Source organism: Calonectris borealis, chromosome 1 (genome assembly GCF_964195595.1).
Source record: "Calonectris borealis chromosome 1, bCalBor7.hap1.2, whole genome shotgun sequence".
Classification (NCBI taxonomy): Eukaryota; Metazoa; Chordata; class Aves; order Procellariiformes; family Procellariidae; genus Calonectris; species Calonectris borealis.
This window is the reverse complement of record NC_134312.1, coordinates 208,981,186-208,996,396: the sequence shown is the minus strand read 5'-3', so window position 1 is coordinate 208,996,396 and position 15,211 is coordinate 208,981,186. Positions and strand designations below refer to the sequence as shown.

At 41.2% G+C, this 15,211-nt stretch overlaps 1 protein-coding gene across 1 annotated transcript in view; it reads right to left on the bottom strand.

Annotated features, from left to right (window-relative positions):
• Positions 1 to 2,251: 2,251 nt before the first annotated feature.
• The window catches only part of SMCO4 (single-pass membrane protein with coiled-coil domains 4), a 30,857-nt gene continuing 17,897 nt past the window's right edge, over positions 2,252 to 15,211 (bottom strand). Inside the window, exon 2 of the mRNA XM_075140134.1 lies at positions 2,252 to 3,342. Coding sequence (XP_074996235.1) covers positions 3,031 to 3,210 — 180 coding nt within the window. The 5' untranslated portion in view covers positions 3,211 to 3,342 and the 3' untranslated portion in view covers positions 2,252 to 3,030. The remainder of the gene's footprint in view (positions 3,343 to 15,211) is intronic.

The window sequence follows — 15,211 nt, the reverse complement described above, 5'->3', positions numbered from 1 at the left end:
GAAAAGGTTTGAAACCCTATTTCTAAAACATTTTTGAAGGCAACTGACACTTGGAGTAACACATACAGTTAAAAAAACAGAGAAACAGTTACACCTTTGGCTGAGAAGTTCACAGGAGTTGACATTTGGGCAACTGCCATTAACTTACTTCCTGATCATTTCCCAGTGATTTTTGACAGTTTCTGTCTACAGAGGCTTCATACCATTTTTCCAAATGTGCATTCCCACATCTGATATTAGTAAAAGGGAATTTGGTAGAAAATGTCAGAATCCAACTTCATTGTTTACTAGAGAAAAAAAATATTTTTTTTTGAAGATTCAAACTGTGAAATCAATTCTACTTCTGCATAAGGAACAATTCAGAACGTGTAACACTATTTTCCTCTCAATTAGCACTCAGTAAAATTGCACATTTCAGGGAATTGAAATACACAATGTCTCTTATTAGCATTAAGCTATAGGTTCATATTAATAAACATTTGGGTCTGAAAAGATTATTATTGTGACCTGAAGAATTTGCAGATGACAAGAGACAAAGGGAGGGCATAAGAAAAAGCAGCAGAAATGAAACATCTCATTAGAGAAGTAATCTTAAATATTATCTAACCCAACTGACCTTTTACCTATCTAGTTGTTATCAGCCAGTTAATTGCTCATACGTGTCACAGACTCAACTCTTGCAGAAAATGAAGGGAAAAACACCTCACATAAGGGCTCTGAACAGTTTCAGGGAAGGCTTGCTGAATTACAAAGTTATTGCTTGGGCTGATAAAAAAGCCCTGCAGGTGGAACGGACTGAAATAAATCCGCTCCTCAGAGATGGGAAAGTCACAGGGACTTTGTTGGAGCCGTCAGAAAGTATCACAGAATGAGCAGGGACAGGAAAACCTTGGTTAAGAATCTCTGGAAGAGGAAGATGAGGAATCTATGGAAGAGGTTAGCGGAAAGTTTGCTTCTATTCTAGATGCCCAAGACACCAAGTACCCTGCAGAACACACATATTTAAACTACACACACTTTTGTTCACTTCCTCAGGCACAAATTTCTTTCAAGCTGAACACCTCCTTTCAAAAAAGGGCAAACAGAGCTCCATCGCAGCCATCCCTAACTGAGAATAAAATAAAAATAGGACAAAAAGGGTTTAGTGCCTGGGAGAACAGAAACAGCTGGGAGACGACACACACTAAGCAATTACGTTCACAGAGGCGTCATTTCAGATCTCTCCAGTTGAAGGAAGTGGTTCTCAGTACCAAAGCACAGATAATTTTCCGGCTCAGTTCACAGCTCGGTGAGCACAGGGGTTCCACAGCAGCCTTCCCGCTGGTCACTGGTGGGTAAACATTCTTCTGGGCATACCATGATGACCATCTTGTCTGTGTGGCTTGCTGTACATACATATTATACATACTATGCTGCAAGTTGGGGGGAGAAAAGTCAACCTAACAATTCATCCAAACTCTTCCTTTTAGTTTTTAGCAAATTTTGTATTTCAAAAACATCTTAGTCTGCAGGGCCTGTTTAATTCTAGGTACTACCAACAGTGGTGGCACAGCAAGTGTCATTAGCTGCGGCCATCCCCGCATCATTGGCTATCTGTCCCATTCTGAACTGGGTTGGTTTATAGCTGGCCATAGAATCGCCCCACTTCGGGAACTGCAAGGAATTGCATTTGCTTGCCTAAATTATTTTTTTGCAACACAGCTTTGGTCAGCAGTAGAGTTCCGCACAGGAACAATACACAGGCTTAATGTAGGAAGCAAGGCACGGTCTTTCGCTGGCACGCGTAAGAACTTTGACTTCCCTGGGACCATCCCCGTGCCGAAAGACAAGCACACGAAGTAAAGACTTGAGGGGTCTTTGACTTTCAGCACAGAAATATTTCCTGCTACTCATCAGTGCACTGTAGCATCACATTCTTCCTTGCTTGGCCTGTATTTAAACAGCAGTCAAGAGTTCTCAAATTCCCTCCCCAAAGTCTTCTGAAGCTTAATGCTTACTGAGTGCCTTAAAATACTTGGACGATAAAGGGCTGTAGAAGGACACAGGATTATTTAAGCATTTTGATCAGAATTTATAGTTTGATTTCTTAGAATAAAACTGCCCAAGCTGTGCTCACAGCCTCCTTTTAGTGAAGGGGAGAGGGGGATGTCACAGGACAGCAGCTCACTTCAAACAGATTAGAGACCTAAGTTATAGTCATGTTACTTTTCCTTCCTTTAAAAAAAAAATTAAAAAAAAAAAAATCAAGGGCTATATTCAAAATCACCTTTTTATTGCCACTTCATACAGATTTAAATATTTAACATTCAGATAAACAACTATCTGTGTTAATGTAGCTTGTTATTAGTTACTTCACCATAAACTGGTAGAATCTCCCTCCCAACTTGTGTAAGATTCCTGCCGGCAGATCCTGAAGTATTCACTTTGCATGTTGGCATCTCACAGCAAAAAGAAATGCTTTTTGAATGAACTATATAGTGTTTAATGAAAAAATTAGTACACAATGTAGGCTTTCACAATAAGTCACATTTTTTGCAAAATAATTTGAAGATTCCAAGTAAGACTTCTCTCTTTTATTCAAAAAATAAATATATCCTTTCTGAATCAAAGTACTTCATATGACATTAAGTACAAAGAAGAAATGTACTTCTTTGGAAGTTCTGAAATAGTCGTACAAGAGCTCATGGGAGCAACATCATCCATAACAGTGATAAAAGCTGAAAGCTGATTTTTTACAAATCTATAGCAGAACACGATTTCCTTTTACAATATAGAGCTTCAAACAGATTTAAGAAAAACACCATTTTAAAAGTCTGAAAGGCACATGAACTGGACCATAAAACGTACTGGCACATTCACTAATACGTTTTATGTTGCATTCCTAAGGAGAAACTGCGGGACCCTAACCAAGAGAAAGACTGAAAATACCAGCAAGTTCCTTTGTAAAGTACTAAAAGAGTGGCAGAGAGTTCCTTTTGGCTCTTGATAAAATTATTAATACCCCAAAGCTAGAAAGTCTGAAAAGCTGCATCATTCAGTTGTATTTGGACGAGTCGCTACATAAACAAATACAACAATCAGCAGTACTACAACAGCCAGCGTGGGAAGCACGACGGTGGTGATTTGTTGCCGGGCCTCTTGCATCGCCTGTTTTCTCTCCTTTTTATCTTTGGAGGTCTCTTTTTTGGGTTTTCCTCTTAGCTGCCTCATCCTCCTCTTAGGACCTTTTGTTCACTGAAACGGGGAAGCGAAGGGAGTTGAGCAGCAGAAAATAGTCCAAGGTCTTTTGAAACAAGAGGTTGAAGAATTCTTTCTCCTTCAAGTGGTTGGCTGTGCAAGAAACTAAAAGAGAAGGAAAAAAACAATTTTTTGAGCAAGATCTACACATATTCCAGTTATTAAAACAATTTGCAGCTCCTCTTGGTAAATCCTTTATCCAACTGGCACCAATATCTATGCAGTTTCTTTCAAGGAAACGGAATTGCAGTGCGCTCGCTCAGCACAACTTTCCCCATAAAAACTACAGCAAGTCGTCACGATGCGCGTTTGTCCAAGAGCACTGAACTTGCACTCTGTTAAGCCAGAAACAAAGCCCAGCACCATACATTTTATCCTCCAGGGCAAACAAGCTAAAGACGTAAGGAAAATAATACGAATTAGTCTTGCGTCAACACGGAGTACCAGCTACCCCTTCTTCTGACAGCAGCAGCCTCCCAACTAAAGGTCTGTGGCTCCCCACAAGCCTACAGAACGAGGAAGGGCAAGCACGCACCCTGCCATAAGGAAAAACATTAAGCGTTTATCATCCTCAACAGGTATTTATTGGAATAAAGGGTATTCTAACAGGAAGAAATGTGGGGAAAGAGCTGCTTAACTTACACTTCTAGCTCTGCTGCCATAGAACAAAGTCTAAATCATAACATGACTCAGTGCTGTCACTCTTATTACAGCTGTCATTTTTATAAGAAAAAGATCCTGAACGATAACCAGCCTGCTTACAAATCACTGGTGTAGACAAGCAGTCATTAATAAGGTAGTTGCTTTGAAACATCTACTAGACCAATTTTTAAAAGCAGAAGTATCTATAAAGTGAGATTAACAAAAACACTGCACAATATGAAAGCCTCTCTGAAATAAGGAGAATCAGTAGGTGCTTAATATTTCCATACCCTAAGTTTTTTGCCCCTAAGCTGCCTACAGCTGTGTAACTCGCTGACCGTACGGGGAAGAAGCAGGATGCCGACCGTTTGGCTATTTTCCTCTTTGCCACATCCCCTATTTCTGCAGCGGCACAATAGCTGGATACAGGCCAGATGTATCTAAACACAAATTTGGAGGGTAACAGTTACTGACATCAAATATTGAGTTGAATTGAAAGTAAACTATGATGTTTTTCCATCACTCCCTAACGTACTCAAAAGAAAACATATGAAGAAATTAGCGGGTTAATGTAACTGCCTCTTTTCTTTCCTTCTTTGTATCAAAATATCAAGATGATTTTAGCGCGCTGTTGTAGGTGAGGAGCATGTGTCAACAAGCAAAGCTGCAAAGCTCGCTCAGTTCACCACAGACGCAAGTTCCTCTTGATGTGTCATCTCTGGTCAATGCTACAAGTTGTCTTATGACTACTTTTTAAAAAGAAGAAGTGGTTTTCACTGAAAGTGGGATGCTTTCTGTTGGTGTTAGCACTCAACCTTATTTGTCAGCCTGACCACAGAAGCAAAACCGAACTAAAATGCTCATGTACAAAACAAGAATCCCCACCTATAGGTTACATGCAACTACAAAGGAGTTTTCATCCTTTCTCATAACAGCAGCAACCTTCCTGCTGTGAATCTCACCCAGCCAATGAGGTTAGTGAGATAGTGCATCAATTAGGGTAAAATGTCAAGTAACTCTACTAATTCAAACTTAAGGAAGTGACCAGACTATCAGAGCAACCATGTGGTACTGGAAACCAAGAGCAAATCAATGGGTCAGTATTTCTGTCTTTACATGGTCCTTCCTGGATACAACCTTAAGAAAAACAAAACAAAAAAAGCCATCAAGCATGACAGGATCTCAGTGTTCAGCTGGATTCACCAATTCTGCATTCCATGCACACACACCTTTCAAGCAGTTGTTTCTTCTGATCATAAACTTTGCCAATTCAACGTGGACTTTGACGCAAACACTTCATTTCAGTTTTGATAAAGCATAAAAAGGAAATTTTGGTGATTGGGATTATTTTCAAAAGAGGAAACAATAAAGTTCAAGTCTTAGAAACAACAAATTCCTTCTGCAAGCTGCAGCATTAGAATCGAAATACGTAACAGATATAGAGATACCAGAAGTGGTCAATGAACTTCATAACGGGGAGGTAAATAGGAATTGGATGGAGCAACTACACACGACACCCTGTTCCAGTCTTTTAATCAAATGGGACTAATTCATTTCTAAACTTTCGTTAACTGTTTCCTCTCAGCAAATCCTCAGGTCTCTTACTGATTCAGGGCAGAGTCTTTGGTATTCCACCTTCTGCAAGCTATGGGTTTCTGGTTTGGTTTTGTTATCACTTCTCTAACTAACTCTTGAATTTCCTCTGGGGCAAAAGAAATCTGTTTTACCCCTTCCATTTCCGTTGTGTTCTCCTCCTGCTCCGGTCATAAGCTTTATTACCAAACTCTAGAAAAACTGCTATGCAAAATAAAGTTTTACATTTTCCCTTTGGGGTAACTAGACAACCAGAGCACTTCAGGCTATAGTATTTTCATATTGTTTTCTGTTAATGTACATCAGTGGGTTTTGTATCTGGATTACTCACAAGACACAAGAAGTGATGGACAGTAAAAGCCTTTGGGACTTTCTGTGTACCATAGTAACAAACAGGAGTTGCCATGAAACCAATCTCTCTAACAATAAATATATGCCTTGCTCTATGCAGCATCACTTGCTACCCAGACATTAAAAACATCAGGATGTTTTTTTAAGTCTCTTTTGAATGAATATTTCATTCTGAAGCAAAATTATACCAAGTTAATTACATACACTAGCTAACATCTGACGGCTTAGAACAGAAAGCCCTCCCGCAAATGTCAGCACCACTTGAATTGCAAGCTGATGCTCTCGTTTGGGAATCTGGCAACAATCTCCAAATGCGTTTCCAGTAGATTGGGTTACTTAGCTTTGCTACCGGCAGAGATGGACTTGCACAGAAACTGGCCCACAGTTTTCAGAGAGATGAGCCTTAGGGTTCATCTTAACTGAACCGTAAAATGGAAGCAGTGAATCTCTGTAAGTTGCTGCCAGGCCCCTGTGCCACTAGGAGCCCCGACGCGAGTGCCAGTATTAGCCAGTTGCTGCAAGACTCCCCCACAGGAAAGGTCCATCATGTTGTATGTGCTGCTATGTTCACGTTGCTACAAAACAGTACTTAAAAATCAGTGCTCAGCTGCATAAGATGAAATTCTACAGCCCATGTTGTGCAAGTGGAGTAAGAGAGCCACAGCTATCCCCTTCCACTGCCAAGCCTCTTACCAGCCACCCGTGGACTTCACTGGAAGGCAGGTGACCACTGACAATTATGGAAAGGAAGAAACAGATACATAAAGTACAGCAAGTCAGGGCCAGGGCTGGGATTACAACATTAGGGTCTCGTTCCCTGTGGCATGCACAGCCCATGAGAACAATTTATATCACGTTACTGAGCTACGTCCTCCAGTAATCACCCTGCTTGCGCACTGGGAAGGCAAAACTCAAGCGGAGAGAGGAAGGAAATAATACAGCATTGGGATGGGTGTAATTAAGTCTAGTTAGCACTGCCCATTTAAAATGTCTCAGAGCAAGTAGCTATCAGAAGGGCAATGAGAAAGTGATGTCTCACAGATACTTCAATTTTGTGGCAACTGGAGCCTTAGTGATCAGCTAACCTCACAGTGCAGAACTGGAAACTCGTCTTTTCTTCTCAAACAGAAGCTGAGAGTCTTTCCACTCCTAGTCTCCCCCGAACAGGAGAGGGCTCACTGCTGTAGACTGTATGCAACCCCCTAGGGCTGCTTCCGTTTCTAGTAACTGCTCAACCTGGCCCAAGTATCTGCCAAGGCTGGAAATGATCACCAAACTAGTTCAGCTACTGCTTTTACTGGAAAGTCGGCAACTCCCTCAATTGGGACATTTATAGGAATAGCATAGAAGGGATTAACAGACTCTAGCAAAAGTGGAATATCCGTAGTCCACCACAGCATGACAGGAGTCTGGCACTAGCTAGAGACTGTAACTTCACCTTCCTTTTATGAATTTCACAAATTAAAATTTAATAATAAAATTGTATGAGGTGATGAGATTATTTTTAAGTTCACTACAGCAAAGTTTCCCCCAAAAGCAAGAACCTGCTGGCTAGAAAGAAACCATCTCAATTGCCAAGCCAAGAAAATGAGTGTTGACTTGGTGTAGTTGTCTGAAGCATCCATTTCACAAAGCCTGCCTCTTCTCCCTGACACTGCAGTGCTCCAACTTGACACTGAAAAGCTAAGGTTTCAAGCAGAACAAAACATTTAAAAATTCAAGCTACTGAAGACAAACCTAAAGACATCACTCTTCAACATAATAAAAATTCACAAATTTAGTACTCTGGCTTGACGTCTACAGCAATTACATTCTTCCTTGCCCATCATCCAAATTGCTTTTTATATATAGAAGTGCACTTCATTCTACCTTTTGGGTTAAGTTACTCTGAACTGGTTTTGCAGAGCTAACCTCAAAACCTAAAAGTATAAATCAGAGGACCTGCTGAAGTCACTCATACCAATGCTGAACCATTTGTGAGCATTTTAAAGCAGGTCAACTATGGTTAAGCAGAGATAATTTTGTACCAGAAGGCTGTAGTGAAACTTGTGGGGACTGGTAGGCTTCAAAATATATCAACAATCTTCCAATCAGAATTTATGGCAATCTGATTTTTTTTTGTGTGAAATTAACACTTTTATTTTTGTGAAATTAACCCTGACTATTAGTAATCAGCAATTAAAAGCTCCTCACACAACACACTGCTATTCCTGCGAGCTGGGAATGGCAGTCCTTGCTGCTGCCACACCAGCGCTTGCCGCGTATTGCAATTCTGCATCTCCTTCTACATGCAACACACGCACAAAAGATTTCGTTTATCTGCATTTAGTGTAATCGCACGTCTAGACATCTAAAGAACTTATTATCACCAGCCTTACAGCATGAATGTATTAGCCATGTTAAGCTGAATAATTTTTCTCTAAATTCAAAATTACACGTGTTTGCAAGTCAGTTTGGATTAACATGGTCTAACCTGCTGCTGATACTGTAACATTTCTGGAACAGTAAAACATCTTGAAATTCAAACAATCTGACAAGAATTAATTTTTATCATTTAAATTTTGCCCTAAGGCCATGGATGTTACTCACACGTTAAAAAAAACCCCAAACCAGACAACAAACCAGCAATCAAGACACACTGTATTCAAATTGCCTGCCAGCAGTGGGAAAAAAGGACACAAGACACCTAAGTAGACAATACTCTTCAGATTATTTTAGCGTTAGAAAGTCCCAAAACCAGCAGTTCCCAATCACCGGGACACGCCAGCATCAGAGTCAAGAAGAACTAAACCCAACAATCTCATCAGCTTGTTACTTATTTCTACTACTGAGCTGATTACTTTAGGGTACTGCAGCCGGAGCTGCTGTACGGAGGCTGGAAGAAGTAGAGTCCAAGAGATGGAAAGAGGAGGAGGTGAGGATCCAAGGAAGGGGAAGCCTAGTTAGCAGGGAACCAGTGCTAAGCACTGAGCAGTCATTAAAACAGGAGCACCCCCCACCCTCGTGATGAAGACCACCCTTCCCACCAGTGAAAGAGGATTGTTCCTTGCAGTGCTGCCGAAGCCCCAGGCCACGTGCACAGAGCATTCTGCTTGCATGGTCCCAGCAGAACGGACACAGCGGCTCTGAGCGGCTGTGCAGGGTCTCCTACACATGAGGGTTTAATCCTCCTTACCTCGTGCAACTTCAACTTCACTGCGGCTGAGCCGCTGGCCACCACAAGGAGATGGCAGCTCCTGACAGAGCAGAAGGAAACTTGATGTGCTGCCCCAGCCAGCAAGGGGAGCCTCAGGCCAGCAAGTTGGCTGAAGTAATATCATTCTTGCTTCTACTCGTAATTAAAGTGGAGTCTAAGCAACAGATAACACATTATTTCCTACCTTTTAATATGCATATGTTTTGGGTTTTTTTTTTAATAAATGATTGAACTGCACGTAATACTGTTACACAAACCCTGGGTACTATTTAATAAAGGACAAGACTTGTTTTAGACTACCCCATGGAACACAGATTTATTTTTTTTTATCATAACTCCATAACTGATTTTACCTTGAGGTGAAATATCCCATTTTGGATAGAGAATTTTCTTTCCTGCCAGCTGTAAGGTCTTGCCATTCCTAGAGTAGCATCAGTAAGGTCAACAATTTCTAAGGTGACTTGGCCAGCTTAGAGATGCAGCTAAATGAGAATTTAAAAAAGTATTTCAGTAGGAGCTTGGGACAGACTTACAAACAGGAATACTTGTGCACAGAGCTCTAGATGGGGTCTCCAGAGACTTTAGTTCTGCACGCAGCCTTTCCATCCACACAGATCCAACTCTGTCACTTGTTTTTTTCCTTGTGGTTCAGTTTTGGCAGGTGTAAGAGAGAAAAAATAACAATCCTCACATCTTCTATGAAGAACGCCTTCATCCCTTTGGATGGCTGCGCCCTGAGTAGAATTTACATGAGCACTTCGACCAGTTTGCACCCAACTCCCACGCCGAGAAGAAGCTAAATCTGCTCCTGTGTTTGTGTCAGACGCGTTAAGCACCTAATGCCTTGCAAACCTGGCTCTGAGGAGGGGGCTTTTTAAAAAAAAACAAACAAAACAAAACCCACACCCCGATTGTAACAGTTTTTATGCAACTGCAGTAGTGATTGTCCAACATTATTTCCATCACATTCACGAACAATTATTATACTCCATTTTAAACACTAAATGTAAAATGATAGTTAAAAAAAAATCTTCATTATTTGACAGGCTCTAAAGGAGCAAAATGTTCCATGTAATCACTTGTGTGGGTGACAAAGATGGATAGAGCAGAGATTTGCCAGTTTGACTAAGAGAGCTGAACCCTAAAGAGCAAGCCTGCCCAGAGGATTAACAAAACACTTTAATCCCAGTCACATCCTCCCTCCCTCCCCCCAAGCCTCCCCAGCCAACCCACTTTCAGCAACACAAAAGCGGCCCCACAATGAAGTGAATATTCCAGTTGCAGGACAGTTCCTTTTGGTACCTAAACACAGCTCTGTGCAACCACTAACAAAGGGAAATGATTAAGACCTGCTTAAAAACCAGAAACTTTTCATTTGTACAAGCCGTCCCCCTAACAAAACAAGAGCAATCTAAGCAAGCAAGGACTCTGCAGGAACACAAATAACTTTGGCTTCTGCACTGCCAAATGCTCTGGGTCACCCAGCTCATTTCTTTTAAACAGAAGTTGCACAGCAGAATTGATGCATAGCTGAAGATAATGCTTGCAATGCTAAATTTGAGATCTTCATGTTTCAGTGACACTATCTGTCATGATTTCAGAGTGTGCTAAAAATGAAGAAAAGCATTAAGACACAATTTTTTGTTCTGTGAAAAATGGATTTTCATGTTACAGCATGAGGTCAATTCTTAATCTCATAAAAATTTACTAATAAAAATTACTAAAAAATTAGCCTATTTGACTGTAGCAAGGAATTACGATTAGCAAATCAAAACAACCCTGGTTTTAAGGGTAAAAGCTACGCACATAACAATATGGAACTATTAAGATGCTGTCTGAAGTCAGTTTAACATTATTTTTTAGTGAGGGGTGGTGGCTTTTTTTCCAAATTACAGACCTAAATCTGAATTGACCCAAACACAACATCACATTTACTGTAAACGTAGCTTTGAGAGTCTCCAAACTACGCACAGCATTTGGAAAATGAAAGCCAGCATTGAATGCTGCCGCGAAGTCAGAGAGAGCAAGGCCGCCAAAGCAAAAAGCTATTTCAATACGATTTTCACAATTCTGAAGACTTGGATATAGAGAGTAATCTGTATTAGAAACAAAAAGCCACGGATCTCTGCATCTGGGAAGGCATTGTTAAACAGAGACGAGGTGACAGTATTTTTGGCACATACAGTGTTGCAGTGCAATCCTATCTGCCCTGAATGCAGCAAAGAAACAGAATTCAATTAAAAAAAAAAAAAAAAAAGGCAAGGCCTTTTGCTCCATGAACAGGCGGATAAATAACCCGTATTTTTCTTCGTAGATAAAGAACCAGCATCAACACAACTTTTGAAACAAGCAGTCCCCTGAAGAAATACAACTAATGTTTACTGAAAACACAAGAAAAACAAACACATAATTTCTGTCACTGCATGAATTCAATTCCTAGGGGAGGCTGTAAGAGAAGAGCTTGCCATTTGCCGTCTATACAGCTACAGATGATCTTACACATAAATGCAGTAAACCACAACACCTAGCATATGACTTGGTATTATGTGTTTGCTCACCTGTTTTCCTAAAAAGTAATTTTCTCAGCTGTTCCTGACAAGACCCTTTGGATACAAAACATTTATCTTTCCAGTGTACTTAGGGAAATTCAGTCATTTTTTAAATAGCTAAGTTAAATAAATAAATAAAAATAAACAAGTCACTAGTGTCGGAGCTCCTCAAAATTAATGTGCTGCTCTCCCAGACCAGTCCCAAGACCATCTGCAAGAATGTGCAGCAATAAGAACCCGGTATGAAAATAACACTTCTGTTTTCCAGTGACCCAGCTGCGTTAGGGTCACAAGCCCATCGAAACCTGGACTGTGGCTGCTAACTCACACCACAAGCTGAACTGTCACCAGAGGGTAGCAGCGCTCATCCTGTGAGCTGATGATGACCTAGATGGGAAACACTCCTTTCTTACGATCCAGAGTGCGGTATGGTTGTTACTTCTCCCGTTCAAACTACCAAGTTCCCAACACAGTCACTCCGTGAGACAGCATCACTGTAAATGTGTTTGAAAAACATCCCCAAGACACAGGCCAGACAAAACGCCAGCAAGTCTGAAGCCTGATGTTACAGTTTTGTAATGCAAACAGGAGAATTGAGGGACTGTCGCTGCTTTTCATTATAATTCTACTGCCATTAAAACTTTGGCACTGAAAATTCAGTCCAGGCTAAAACTTGGCAGGCAAAAATTCCATGCCCGCAGCAAGAACGGATTGTTAAATCTAAACCCACAAAAAACGCACAGGCAAGGGATAAGCCTGGGGCAGCAGAGGTGTGTGCACACATACGTGCGTGTGCACCAGAGAGGGGAGCGATGGAGAGTGACTAACAGAAGAGAAAAGCTGAAAGAACAGCTCCCAAGATATCAGGGCAACATCTAGAAAAAACATCTCTACTTCCTGACCACAAGACAATCTGTGTATATGCTGGACTCAAACTACTTGTGAAACAGTGTTTCTTCAGAAGGCACAAAGGGAAATCTCCCTCTTTCGGCTGAAGATACAGAACTACCTGCAATAGGAGAAAGTAAGATGGGTGTGGACGCCTAAAACCCTCCTGAGACAGTCCTGCAGGGGAAAATGTACAGCACTTCACTAACAGTGGCACTTACCATTTTATTTTATGAAGTAACTTGGAGGTATTCGCAGATTTAAAGCAAGCTGGATGCAATGCCAGAACACGCTGAACGAGGGGTTCAGATCTTAAACTCACCTCCTTCAGGGCTTGTCTGAAGTTCTGGTTTTTCAAGCTTTTCTTGGCATGGATGGTTTTCCAGTAGGAGGCTGAGGAAAAACTGCTGGCACCATGCCAGCCTCTCCCTGCTTGTATATGTGCCAGGGGAGGACTGCATGACACTGGAGAGTAACTAAATCACACAGAAATCAACCCAAATAGAATCATTGAAGTGGGTGCCTGTGTTACTCCCTTACTTGTTTTCCAAGCGGGGCAGGTGTTTTAGAGCTTATGCAGTGCTGTGATTCAGTAGATTTCATTCCCGCCTCTGTTGCCTTCTACACGCTCTCATTCAATCCAAGTGATCAAGTTATCAATGAATGAAATAAAACCCTCCACCTTACATTGGAACAGTATCACAGGTTTAGGCTAGAGCTCTTCCTCTGGCAGCCAGAAATCTGCGCCTTTCCCCAATTCCTTTCAAATTACAGAAATGTTCTCAACATCAGCGTGACAACAATGCAATCAGGACACCTTTTTTGGGGGGAAGATAAGAACTGAGACTTGCGACACAGGATGGGTGGGGAGAGTTTTTTCTTCCTATCACTGGTCTCATTAAAATCTCATTCTGTTTACTTCCCAGATTAAACCTGAAGTCTTATTACATTTCACTAAACAATCCCACATTATAATAAAGCAGCAGGCTTTCCTGCCATGATTGATAGACTCTGTTTGCAATTATTTAAGGAGAAGGCACGTAATTACATACAGCTGGATTAGGCTGATCAAATCCCTGTTAGTGTCTGTCAATATACACATAATAAGACAGTGTGACATTAATGCAAACTAATTCAATTGCAGAAAGTTTAATTAAGACTTAATAAAATTACAGGGACAGAGAGAAAAAAGTTTTGCACAGTCTAACCAAAGGGAGTTTCCCAGCAAAGCCACCCTCTAAACACAAGCCTGGTTTTGCCTAATCAGTTCTGCAACACTGGTTCTTGCACCACCTATTTATGTGCTCCTATTTACAGTCTTACTACCAGGATTTCCCACCAGCTCAAAAACTCAGAAGCGAAAGCAAACGCTATGGAGTTGTGTGTGTAATGAAGTCCATCACGAGCAAGCCCAGGTAGTCAGAGAAGGATGTCTCAGAAGTTCCTCTACAACGTTCAGCAGCTATTGATCAGTACCATAGTTCAACCACTGTAAAGTGCAAGTGACCTTCTTTTAAAGCACCTATCAAGACCAAAACATCTCCCTAGGTAACAGTATTCATGTTCTCCCTTTTCATTTATTTCTGTACAGCCTTCCTTCCCACTCGGGTTGTTTTTACAGCAATCTGCTATATTCACAGTGCTCTTGGAGAGTCACCGATGATACACAATCATGCATTAATGCCAATAAGCTTAGCACAAGATACCAGCTTCATTCCCTGCTGAACAGATCCAAACTTCTCCAAGGGTAGTCAGGCTTGTGCATTGCCTAAGTCATCTTTTTCATGCAACTCATAAGCGTAGGGATGCAACTGAATTCCTAACTACAGCTAAAATATATTAAATGTTTGGTATGGCATACAAGCCACTTGAGCTTGCGTAAGCCCACATGTGCAGTGCCAGGGAGATCTGGATGTGGATGCCAGGAGTCCTGCTGTCTGCACCCGTTCCCTTTCCCCCTTCGCTCTGCAATAATGACTCTACCTGTTCTGCATGTGCACATGTGTTATCACCACTTCTAACCTAGATGCCTTCACTGTTTGTATGCCAGGCATTTTCCAAGACAGTAACTGAGACGAGAAGGGTGCAGTGACACCGTGCCACCAGAGACCTCCTCTCCACCAGCAAGCGTGCTTGTGTTTTGCTACATTAAAAAGCAGGATCTTGGATCTCATGGAGGGCAATTCACTGCTCCCCAAAGCACCGATTTTCCCACGCTACGATTTCCTAGTATGTTCCCTGCCAAATTAAATCAATTTGAGTATCTCATTATAGAAAAAAACCTGCAGATTTTGATTCATTTTTAATAGTCTCTCTGCCAGTTGAGCCTGCTGCTCTGACCTGGTTTACTCAACAATTTGTTAGCTGCTCTGCTCAGCCACCTCTCTGCGGAGGCTCTACAGTGTTTCAAGAATTTTAGAAAATGCTGAACAACATTCACCGAAGCCTTATCCAAAAAGGCAGCAAAAATTCTGAATGAGCCAATTTCCCAAACACAAATATTTCCCGCAGAATTAGTTTTTGTCAGCTCTAAGAAGGCGAAAAGGGAAACAAGGAAAAACTTGAGAAACATAAGTGCTAGAAGGGATTACAGTGCAATCTCCTGGAAAATATATTAAAATTCAATACGGTATTAAAACTGTCCAAAAAAATTAAGCCCTCCCCTGTTCAATCACATCCCTCTAAAGCTCTCGGCCAATCTCTCCACGCTAAGGACAAATCGCTGTTAGATAACCTTTTTTGAACAAGTCTATCA